General features: G+C 40.9%; 2 protein-coding genes across 5 annotated transcripts in view; both read right to left on the bottom strand.

Annotated features, from left to right (window-relative positions):
* Nucleotides 1-1,637, bottom strand: part of myrfl (myelin regulatory factor like) — a 55,640-nt gene extending 54,003 nt beyond the window's left edge. Inside the window, exon 1 of the mRNA XM_033038384.1 lies at nt 1,592-1,637. Coding sequence (XP_032894275.1) covers nt 1,592-1,637 — 46 coding nt within the window. The remainder of the gene's footprint in view (nt 1-1,591) is intronic.
* A 4,084-nt stretch (nt 1,638-5,721) lies between these two features.
* LOC116984079 (RAB3A interacting protein) overlaps nt 5,722-12,220 on the bottom strand; it is a 36,934-nt gene continuing 30,435 nt past the window's right edge. For all 4 annotated transcript variants that reach the window (XM_033038159.1, XM_033038160.1, XM_033038162.1 and 1 more), the window contains 2 exons: nt 12,072-12,138; nt 5,722-7,390 (listed from right to left, as the gene is read on the bottom strand). In XM_033038159.1, the coding sequence (XP_032894050.1) occupies nt 7,308-7,390; nt 12,072-12,138 (150 nt within the window). In that variant the 3' untranslated portion in view covers nt 5,722-7,307. The remainder of the gene's footprint in view (nt 7,391-12,071; nt 12,139-12,220) is intronic.

The following is a 12,220-nucleotide window of genomic DNA, read 5'->3' as shown; positions in this document are numbered from 1 at the left end:
GTCCCTGCTCTGTCACATTTAACGGAGTAGATGGTTGAATATTGTTAAGGGATACACAAAACCATCTTGAAAAGAGTAAAGGATCTTAAATCATATCAACCTGCTGGAGTCAGAAGTCGTTATCCAGAAACTGAGAAAGTGTGGCTGTACATGCTCATGCATTCAGTCGCGTGTTGGAGATTTGAATGGAAGAAAATTATGTAGGAATATTTAAAAGGGACAACAGGCAGTCTTAGAAATTGGAGGATGTCAAGAGTACAATGAGATTAGAGACCACAGATTAATTCCACACTTGATCATCATGGTGCTGTAATTGATTATGAAAATTATGCACACAATTTAAATGCAACTATCTCCCACGCTCGTCAATTTCTCAGAAATATGCTGCTGCGCTTTAGTTTCTTCCGTTGCTTTGCAACGAGTCATCCTCCGACTCTCTCATCCATTGTTGGTATGGTCAATACACTTTCAAGTTATAGAAGTCATGCTAGTAAATATTAGGGATAACCAGCGCCAGAAAAAGGGGTTAAATTGCAATCTGCATCATTGTTCCAGAATGCATGTATGAATTCTTTGAGAAGATTGCTAGGTTTTAGCCATTATATATTTTGGAATATATATTGCCAATACTGCCAAAGATTTGGAGATGCATTAGGGCATACGACTCAAAACTAAGAATCTATTAAGCAGCAATCAAGACAATTTATTCAATACAGCCTATGGCAGCCTCTCCTGTTAAATGTGAGATAATTTCTTCAGAGTAATATTGGTTAGACACTGCAGCTCTATATAATTCATGTGCCGAAAATTTATCTCAATCCACTCACTGCAATGTAGTAACCAAGTTTGGGCATCCAACAAGATTTTCATAAAGCCTCAAAATTGTTTACTATGTAGTCCGTGGGATTAAATCATTATCTTGGCTGGGATTAGGAATGCCTTGAATGTAATCACTAAATGGCGTTCCACTATGAATCTATGGAATTTGATCAATGATCTAAGAGTCATTGAAGGGCGACTCATTTTACTACCCAAAGTAAAGTCAACCAAGAAAATACATTAGATAATTATACTTAATCATTACTTGGCTAGATGTCATAAAATGTGGGCTTCCTTCTAGATTTGTATCTGAGCACAAACATTTGGAAAGGTTTTTCCTTTCGATACAGTTTCTATGATCTATAGTTTGCAATTGAGTATAAACAAAACCATATTAAGAATTGAAGTAAGAAAACTTGTAGTAAGAGTGCCATTTGCTCCAATTCTCAATGACCATAGCACAATTTATTTTTACTAAGAGTGAAACTAAACACCGCATTCCCTATTCCCTCAACGCCAACTGTGCAAATTGTACATAATATAGAGAGGTTAATTGTGTTTCAGAGACATGACACAAGGGGGAACTACGGAAAAATAAATAGTGCAAATGGGCATTTCAGAAAAGGATACATCACTGACGTATATTAATATTCCAACTTCTATATCTCTGACCATTCCACATAATCAATCAAAAATGAGAGCACATCCCACAGAATACAGTCTATTTTCACACGACAAAAAATTGAGGACAGCCTTTAAAGTTTGTTCTTACCATCAAAAAACTGCTGCAGGGCTTCATTTTCTCCTAAAACATCCATGTTGAGTCTCAAGAGCACTCAAAACTGAAACGTCTCCCAATTAAAAACTGTTCAGCTATTCAGAATAGGATTCCACCTCACATTCCACAAACTGCACAAGAGGCATCCTCGTATACACGGCACTTGTGTATTGGTGCAGGTCTTGTGCAGTGAGCACGTTGATCTTCATGGTTGCCGTACACTTCCAAGGTGGTAAGTTTTCCTCGGGTCTTTTGTATGTTTAAATAAGTGCACTTAATGCAGGAAATCTTTCTTCATTCTCAACATTGGAAAGACCTTTGACCGGGCACCTCATTACTGTACTCAGTCCAAGCAAATTGCTGCAATTAGATTTTATTGCAGAGAGCAGTGAGGTTCTTGCGCAAGTAACATAAATGCTGTACTTTGATAAACTGCTCTATTTATTCCACAGTTGTCTGGTCATGCATTTACTGATGGTGTATTTTTTTTAAAAGGGGAAAATGATGGGAAAAATAAGAATGACAATTTCAAGAAACATTTCAAAAGAGTGCTGAAAATGTGTTGCTATCTTCTTAGATGATCGATGGTAGCCAACCCCGAAGGCCTATTATTCTTACTCAAAATAAAAAAAACAGAAAATGCTGGAAATACTCAGCAGGTCAGGCCATATTGGGATGACAGAGCTAATATGTTAGGTCAAAGAACCTTTGTCACAATTGGCAAGGAAAGGAAAGCTGCAGGGAGGTCAGTGGAGAAAGATGTCTCTGATAAAGTAAAACAGGGGTGATCATGGTGATATGTTGTAATCGTAATCGTAATCATACTTTATTAGCCAAGTATGTTTTGCAACATACGAGGAATTTGATTTGCCATAGTCATACCAATAAAAAGCAACAACACACAAAAGACATTTTAACATAAACATCCACCACAGTGACTCCTCCACATTCCTCACTGTGATAGAAGGCGAAAAAAAAGTTCAATCTCTTCCCTTCTTTGTTCTACCGCGGTCGGGGAGCCTCGAGCCTTCCGTTGATGGGACGATCTTGTCTCCCATAGTCGGCGGTCGGGCCCTCCACGTCGGAGCGATCAAGCTCCCGCATCAGGGGGATCCCAGCTCCCTGCGCTGGGCGAACAGACCCCGGGTCGGGGTTAGTCGAACCACCTGCGACTTTGGAGCTTCCCAACATCAGTCTCTACCCGAGACTGCGAGCCCCTCGATGGTGAAATCCGCAGGCCGCGGTCCCAGGGAACGGATTGTAGGCTCCGATGGTAAATCCACAGCCCAGTGATGGGGCTCAAAGTCAGTCTCGAGCAAGGCCGTCAGCTCCATGTCAGGCCACAGAGTGACCGGAGATACGATCCAGAAAACAATCGCATCTCTGGCAAGGTAAGAGACTGAAAACAAGTTTCCCCCGACCCCCTCCCCCACATAAAACAAACCAGAGAACATTAACATTAACACATACTTTTAAAACACACTAAAATAAAACGAAAAAGTCGAAAAGACAGACGGACCGTTGGCAAGGCTGCCATCGCCGACGGCGTCACCCCAAGCTTCTCTGGTCAGTGCGTGAATGGGAGCAGTTAGAGGGTGAGAACATACAGAGGAATGTAAAATGGAGACACAAAAAGCTGGAGTAACTCAACGGGACAGGCAGCATCTCTAGAAGGGTCTCTACCCGAATCGTCATCCATTCCTTCTCTTCAGAATGCTGCCTGTCCCGCTGAGTTACTCAAGCTTTTTGTGTCTATCTTCACCTTAAACCAGCATCTGCAGTTCCTTCCCACAGAATGTAAAATGCAGAACAGGTTTGTTATCTATGCCATGGTCACCTCAGTTTTACCCCAGACACCCCCTTTCCATTTTCTCACCTTCCCAGCTCTAATGACAAGTCTTTGACCTTAAACAGTTGCAGGTTTTTAGCCGCCCCCATTTCCTATTATTCCTGCCGTCACTTCCTTCATTCAGGCTTAAAGCAAGCATCTGCTGAATTGCCGAACCAGATGTTATTTACCGAGGGTGGTGGCAAAATTAGTTATAATAGATATTCCATGGAATTTCTTCATTATTATCACTCAGATAGTATCAAAAATCACCTTTGCAATATGCAATTTCATTCAAATTGTGTTTTAAATCCACAGAAAAAATTTGTGACTGAAAACATAATATACAAGTTACCAAGTTATATACTTTGCATTGCTGTAGGTATATAGCAACTGCTTTCGCCTTCACCCTCCCCACATCTTGCTCAATGTGTTTTGTTTTTTTTCATCCCCCTTTTTTTTCCCTCTTTATACTGGCCATCTCCCCTATCAGACCTGATACAGGGATTTACGCCAAAACATTAACCATTCCCTTCCATGCACTCAATCTGCTGAGTTCATCCAGAAGATTGATTGTTGTTCTAACATAGCTCAATAGACTGGGTGCAGGGAATGGATTTCGCCTGATTGGGGTTGAGAGGAGGGAAGGTGCATCTCAAACTAGGGTTCTCAGACTCAGGTTACTGGGCAAGTCAATTAGGACCAAGCCAAGGAAAAAAATTATTTACCCAAAGGATGGTAATTCTCTATCTCAGAAGGCTGTGGAGGCCAAGCAACTGGGTACATTTACAGACACAAAAAAAGCATTAATAGATATCTGGCAGGTGGTAAGAACATTATATCAATATAGAAGATAAGCCACGATCATATTAATGGCAGAGCAGATTCGAGTCTCAATCAAGCACAGTAATCTTGTATTAGGGCGTTTCCTAGACAATATAGTCACAAACTAATTTGAGAACACAAAAAAACAAAATTGCTTTATTTTCTGTTGCCAGCCCACAATTTCCAACCAAATATATTTCAAAGGAAAATAGTATTTTTGCAAATGAAATGTGCAGATCCAAGTCGGGTGTTTTCCACAGCACAATGCTTCAATGTTGGATAAATTCAGAGCTAAGAGTTGTAATCTCACTTCAGAAGCTGGGGAAATCCCAATTCAAATGTTTCAATTGTATTGAAAAACTTTAAAATATGTGGAACGTATTAAACTTGTTGAAAGATGCCAATTCAAATTTCACTGAAGACGGCTATAATTACAACCTAAATTGACGTAGTCGGTTTATTACAATAAAACTTACGAATGTTCCATCTGAATGAATTCTGCATTATTATACATGAACAGTATTGCCAAATCATCTCTAAATGTCCAACGATCACTATTGAATCTGACGTAATACATAGGCCAGAGCTCCAACGGTGGCAGATGCAAAGGCCTGAAGGACATTTGTGACACAGAGTTGCTATAACAGTATGCTAGTTTTATGATCTCCATTCAAACATTATTTTATTTCAATATGTTTGCATTAAAAAAAGAGAAACAGAGGGCCTGCAATGGAATATAGTTTAAAAGTTCTACTTCACCGATTTCCCCAGAATTGTAAGCATTTTCCCCAATGTAAACCATTAAACACAGAAAGGCTTTCATTTTGACTAGAACGTCAAGATGCTTTGGTGTGAAAAGTGCCAAATAAATTAAGCATAATCACACCTCCAACAGCAACATCCAAAGTAAATCAAGTAATTCAGTGGTTCCAGCTTACTCCTTCATCGAAGAATGTTTTAGATCATCTGTAATTCGCCATTGCAGCTTCATGTGTTTCTCAACAGTGCAGCTATGATTACTCTGACATTCAGAAACATATAAAACTTATTTTAATATTTAGATAAATAACATTAAACAGAAAAGGTAATCTTTAAAAAATCATCTTCTCTGCAGTCTTATAAATTTCTGTTCAAAATAATGTGGTTGGGAATTCTATGCCAAAGGTAAATGCTAAAGAGCCCAAAAAGAACCCCAATAAGCTAAGATTCCAACACAAGATATTCAGCAGCAGTACACTGGCAAGAAAAATCCTGCAGAGATCATCACATCTGTGTTCACGGGGGCTCCTGATAATTATTGCCCCCCCCCCCCAAAAATAATCAGTTCCGTGCAGCGCTAGCCATATCTGTATTATTATGGATTTCCAAATAGTGACTGAAATTTGTTGCTTTCATTGATGACTTAATTTGTCATTATTTTTACCAGATGGTTATCCCAAATAAAATAAAAGCATACTATATGACAAACAAGCCAATTTTAGCATTTTATTTACTTTTAAAACATAGACCAAACTCATTTGAGTTGCAAACATGTCGCTTAACATAACTGAACTCTATTTCAGCAGCTTTTATTTTCACCATCTGTCCATTTCCTCTGCTGCTGGTATTTACTCCTTTTCAAATTTTGCTCGCTGGAGGGAGTGATTATCCTTTACACAATTCCTCACATGGTGTACAAGACTCCAAACAAGAACAGAAAAAGCAGTGATCTGCAATGCAATTACCATTGCAGACGTTGCAGAGAAACAAAATCTTGGTCTTCAAAACAGAAATTTGACAGAAAAGCTAATTGACATGAAACATTAATTGTTTCTTTCTTCCAGATGCTACTTGACTCTGGGCGTTTTTAATTTAAAGTTTCAGCATCTACAGTATTTTCTTTTTGTATAATTGCAGAAGCTTTGTTTTCACAGAAGAGTCCAATTGAAAATGCATGTTGAACAGGAAGTGACATTGAACAAAGAGGTGAATTATTTTGCCCAAGAAACTAATGATTTCTACGGGAAACCATATGCAGTATGCATTATTCCCCTCTTTACAAATAAAAGGTTTCATAGCGGGCTGGAAGAAATCCGGTCAAAATCCATTCCCTGGCATCCTCAGGAAACATTCTGGAGAGCAGGAATATAACAAAAACACAATCACCTAGTGCAGACAAACGTTTGATAAGCGTCAATGACAAAGATGTTTGTCTATTTAGAATAAAATTGCAGGGTGCCTAGTCAAAAACAATTTATTCCCCAAACTCATCCTAGTGACAACGTGGTATGTGCAGGAAACATTAAATGACATTGATGAAGGAAATGAGATAGATATTTTGAATTTTCATATTGTAATTCTATTGAAGTATAAAAAGATAGGAATAATGCTCTCTCAATAGGTCAAATATTTCATTAATTTCACATTATTAATTTCTAGTGATTCAGAATAATCCATATTCCCATATAACCATCATGTGCAGGTAATATTCAAAGCTGCAAGCTAGAACATTTACCAGAATAGATTTATTGCCATTTAGGAAATGTTTAGATTGTTACAGTCATATATAATTAATAGATTTCATACTAATCTTTACTGTCTGTTGGCTATAGATTTGAAAAAAGTTTGCTCTCTGAAAACACTAAAGTGCACGATGCAAAAGTTGAATAACTCAAACCATTATTAATACATGTTAAATTCAAATGGAAAAAATGATTTACATCCAAAAAAGGAAATAAAGCGTATGAAAACACAACTAATACACAAACATCCAATTCTCCAGCAAACAAATTGCTTAACTGAGCTCAATATTTATTTCAGCTGCTCTTATTCCACCCACCTCTTTTCTATAGTGTGCCACTGATACAGTTGCAAATTCTCCAAATAGTTCTTAAAATGACAATACTAAATACTTGCAAGAAAGGAAACCGTCTTTTGTCACTTAAGTACAAGTCACTAGGGAAAAAGAACCAGATGATACACCTATTATAAGAAAAAAAAATATTTCAGACTAGGAAGTTCTGGAAACCACATTGTTGATCACTCAAAGCTCATGCATTTTATTTTCCAGACTGAATCTTAGAGTTCTTCCTTGTAAAATCCAAGTTTGGCTAGTGACATTTCCTTCCTCAGATGCATCACTTCCCAAAACATTTGTTCAACTGTAAAAATAATGATAAACAAAACAAAATAATTAGTCAGTACTACTCTTGATTTAATGAGCTTGCACTCGTGATTAAAATTCTAACTACAATTAGATTTTGACAGAAGACATATTGATTTGATTTTTAAACTCTTTTCCACATAAGCAATAGATAGAATGACGGTCATATTTTGAGATATAATAAACTCCCCAAAAATTTTCACTGAACGATGCCTTGCAGAAATTACATTAATTCAGACATTTTAACATCATGGACTCATCTAAAATACGTTCAATATACATTATATATAACTGCATGAACACTTAATTGCAAAATATATTATTTCAGTTGGAAGGAGCAAGAGGTAAGGAACAGGTTAAATCAAACCAGTTTGAAGCTCCAAATATTTTTTTTGAAGGTGTGACCAAAAAGGTTGATGATGGCAGAGCTGTAAATATAGATTTCAGCAAAGCATTCGGCAAGGTAGGCTGCTCTGGAAGGTTAGATCGCATGGAAACCAAGGAGAGATAGCTGAATAGAAAATTGGCTTCATGGATGGAAGGTTGCTTCTCAGACTGGAGGCCTGTGACTAGTGGTGTGCCTCAGGGTTTGGTGCTGGGCCCACTAATGTTTATCGGTGGGGACGCTGCAAGCCGGTGCCCTGTCAGCAGCGTGTCCGTTTTTTTCCAACTTTTTTTGTTTTTTGTGTTTCTTGTGTGGGGGGTGGTGTGGGGGGGTGAGGGGGAAACCGTTTTGGTCGCCTCCTCCATGGAGAGACGACTTTTTCCAGGTCGCCTCCCCCGTGACCTAACAACGAGTATCGGGCGGCCTTTCCCGGAGACGCGCCCGGGGCTTCAGCGGCGGGCGTAGCGTGGACTCTCGGCGTGGAGCGGGCGAGCCCTCGCTGGGGCTCGCTGGAGTGGAGCGCTCCGTTTCGCTGGCGCGGCGCGGCGTCCGCAGCCCGGGATCCCTCGTGGGGGACCCGGGAGAAGGAGCTTCCACCGCCGGCCCGCGGCCAACTTCTACCGCGGACCCGGCGTGGACTTACCATCACCCCTAGAGAGGAGCTTCGACCGCCGGCCCGGCGGTCTGCGGTGCTTCTGGCTGCGGCGGGGACTTTAAATCTTCGACCGCCGGCCTGCGGCCTACACCAACCTAAATCCGCGGCCTCCGGTGAGGAAGAGCCGATCCTGGACTGACTCTGGACTCTGGTCCCGACCACGAGGGGAAATGGAGGAGGACTGGCCAAATTTTGTGCCTTCCACCACAGTGATGAATGCTGTGGTGGATGTTTGTGTTAAATTTTTATTGTGTATTGTGTGTTCTTTATCATTGTACCGCTGCTGACAAATTCATTTCACTTGCACTTTATGTGCAATGTGACGAATAAAACTAATTGATTGATTGATTGATTGATTGATTGATTGATATCTAGGTGATTTGAATGAGAACATTCATGGCAAGATCAGCAAGTTTGCATATGATACAAAAGTGGGTGGTTTTGCAGATAGTGAAGATGGTTGTGAAAAATTGCAGCAGGATCTTGATCGATTGGTTGATGGAATTTAATTCCACAGAATTGTGAAGTGTTGCATTTTGGCAAGTCTAACGTGGGTGGAATCTACACAGTGAATGCTAGGGCTCTGAGGAGTGTTGTAGAGCAGAGGGATATAGGAGTGCAGGTGCATGGTTCCTTGAAGGTGGAGTCGCAGGTAGGGTGGTCAAAACGGATTTTGGCACATTGGCCTTCAACAGTCAGAGCGTTACAGTTGTATAAGATGTTGGAGAGGCCGCATTTAGAGTATTGTGTTCAGTTCTGGGCACCATGTTATAGGAAAGATGTTGTCAAACTGGAAAGGGTACAGAGAAGATTTACAATGATGTGACTAGGGCTAGAGGGTCTGAGATATAGAGAGAGGTTAAGTAGACTGGGATTTTATTCCTTGGAGTCAGGAGGATCTTATAGAATTGTATAAAATTATGAGAGGAATAGTTCGGGTAAATGCTGTGTTTCTTGCCCAGAGTAGGTGAATCGAGGACGAGAGAACATAGGTTTAAGGTGAAGGGGAAAAGATTTAATAGGAATCTGAGGGGTAACCTTTTCACACAAAGGGTGGTGGGTGTATGGAACAAGGTGCCAGGGGAGGTAATTGAGATAGTGACTATCCCAATGTTTAAGAAACAGTTAGACAGGTACATGAATAGGACAGGTTTGGAGGGATATGGGCCAAACGCAGGCAGGTGGATTCATGTAGCTGGGACATGTTGGTCAGTGCGGGCAAGTAGGACCGAAGGGCCTGTTTCCAAGCTGAATCACTCTATGGTATCTCATGCTCCTTTTTTGCCCTCCTGATTTTATTCTTAAGTATGCTCCTCGATTCCTTACATTCTTGCAGGGATTTACTTGATCCTAGCTGCCTTTACCTGACATATGTCTACTTCTGCTTCCTGACCAGAGCCTCAATTTATTTCATCATGCAAGGTTCGTTACTCATCTATCTGTCTTTCCCCACTACTATCATGTCTGTAGCACCAGTACCCTGGAATATTAAGCTGCCAGTCTTGTCCCTCTCTTATCCACGTTCTGTAACGTCCCAGTTCCACATACCTATCCACGCCCTGAGCTCATACACCTTACTCTGTCGGGTCTCTCACATTGAAATAAAACCAACTTAAACCAACTGTTCTGCCTCACTCCCTTCTGTGCCCCTGCCAATCTTGTCCACCGAACTTGCTGTCATCACCCACTGTAACGACTGGCAGCCTCTCACCTGCTCACTCCTACATTGGATACCCTCATCCTACATTGGATACCTTCACCCTGCCAATCAAGTATAAACCTGCCCATGTAGCATTAGCCAACCCAGGATATCGGCTCCTGGTGCAACCCAACCCATCTTGTACGTTACCACTGCCCCAGAAGATGCCTCAATGGTCCAAAAAATCGGAATCCCTGTCCCTGCACCAATTCTTCAGTCACAAACGCACCTGTCCCAGCTTCCTGTGCCTACCCTCCCTAGCACATGGCTCCAGGAGCAATCTGAAGATTACTACCCTTGAGACCCTGCAACTTAACCTTTTCCTAGCTCTCTATATTCACTCTATAGGACCACATTCCTTTTGCAACCAATATAATTTGTGCCAAAGTGCATTATGGCTTCCAGCTGCCTGCCCTCCCCTTGAGAATATTCAGCAACTGCTCCAAGACATCCTGAACCATGGCTCCAGGGAGGCCACACATCATCTTTGAGTCTCTTTGCTAAATGCTAACTGCTTTCAGCTCCCAGACTGAATGTGCCTCAACAACTGGCTGTTGACTTTTAAAAGTCCCGCTCTTCTGTTCCTGTTGGCAGTTGCTCACTGAATATGACTTTCTGACCTTTTCCTTTCAGTGGCAAAATCTGTTCTTGTCCAATACCAAAATTGGTCATGCCACAATTTAGAACTTTAACTATGTGGGAAAGAAATGCAGATGCTGATTTAAACCGAAGATAAGACACAAAAAGCTGGAGTAACTCAGCGGGACAGGCAGCATCTCTGGAGAGAAGAAATGGGTGACTGATGGGTCTCGACCAGAAACGTCACCTATTCCTTCTCTCCAGAGATGCTGCCTGTCCCGATGAGTTACTCCAGCTTTTTGTGTGTATCTTAGAACTTTAACTTGTGGACCGTCCCTGTCCTTATCCATAGACCTAATCGAACTGTGGTCACTGGTCTCAAAGTGCTCACCCCTTAACACTTAAGTCTTTTGCTCTGCCCAATTTACCAAAAGCAGGTCCTTTGCTGTCTCTTGTGGGGCCTTTACATATTACCTGAGGAAACATTCCTGAAGACAATTGACAGATCTCGCCCCACCCAAACCCTTGGCACTATGACGTCCCAGTCTCTATTGGGGAAGTGAAATTTCCTATTATGACAACCCTATTATTATTGCAACTGTGTGCAATCTCCTGGCATATTTTTTCCTCTCATTCCCGTTGAATATTTGTGGGCCTACAATCCTAACAAGATGTCATCCCCTTATTTTTCTCAGGTCCATCCATGTAGCCTCACTGGGCAATCCTTCAGTAAAGTCAGCCCTGTACCGTAGAAAATTAAGCTACTAGTCCTGTCCCCCCCGTAGCCAGGTTTCTGCAACAGTTATAACATCCCAGTTGCATGTACCTATGTCCCGAGTTCATCTGCCTTGCCCATCAAGCCTCTTGCGTTGAAATAAATGCAATTTATTCCAAGCATCATTCCTCGATCTCTGACATGCCTCTGCCTGTCCAGTCTACTGAACTTGCCATTATTGACTACTGTATAACTTCAAGCCTCCAACTTGCCTCACTACTGCATTGGCTTCTGTCCCCCAGCCAATCTAGTTTAAACCCTCCTTGGTAGCACTTACAAACCTGCAGAGATATGGGTCAGTACCGGAAAGCAGTGCCAAGATAAATGAGCTTATGAAATGGTGGAGCAGGATCGAGGGGCTAATGGCCTCATTATGCTTCTCACGTTCTTCTGTTCCTGACTAGTAAGACTAATGTCAGTTGTCATTGCAACCAAGTAAAGAAATTCCATGTCAGTGTTTTGGGATTTCAGCTAAATGTAGGAAGGCATAATTTGTCTTTAATCAGTTTTATTGCAAAATCACAAATGACAATGCTTCCTTAATTACCATCAAAATAGCATTTTCAATTTTCAAATAAGTACTCACCTTGTTGTTTAACTAGACCCTGCTGAATATATCGAATGTAAGTGAAGAAGTTACATACAGACATAATCTAAAAAAAGACAAAAAAACACTAATATCTTGCTCTCAAATAAAAATAATAATTTATTAGCTGCTCATCAGAAAATACTAGA

The sequence above is a fragment of the Amblyraja radiata genome, chromosome 19, assembly GCF_010909765.2.
Source record: "Amblyraja radiata isolate CabotCenter1 chromosome 19, sAmbRad1.1.pri, whole genome shotgun sequence".
Taxonomy (NCBI): domain Eukaryota; kingdom Metazoa; phylum Chordata; class Chondrichthyes; order Rajiformes; family Rajidae; genus Amblyraja; species Amblyraja radiata.
This window is presented reverse-complemented; position numbering and strand designations above follow the sequence as displayed.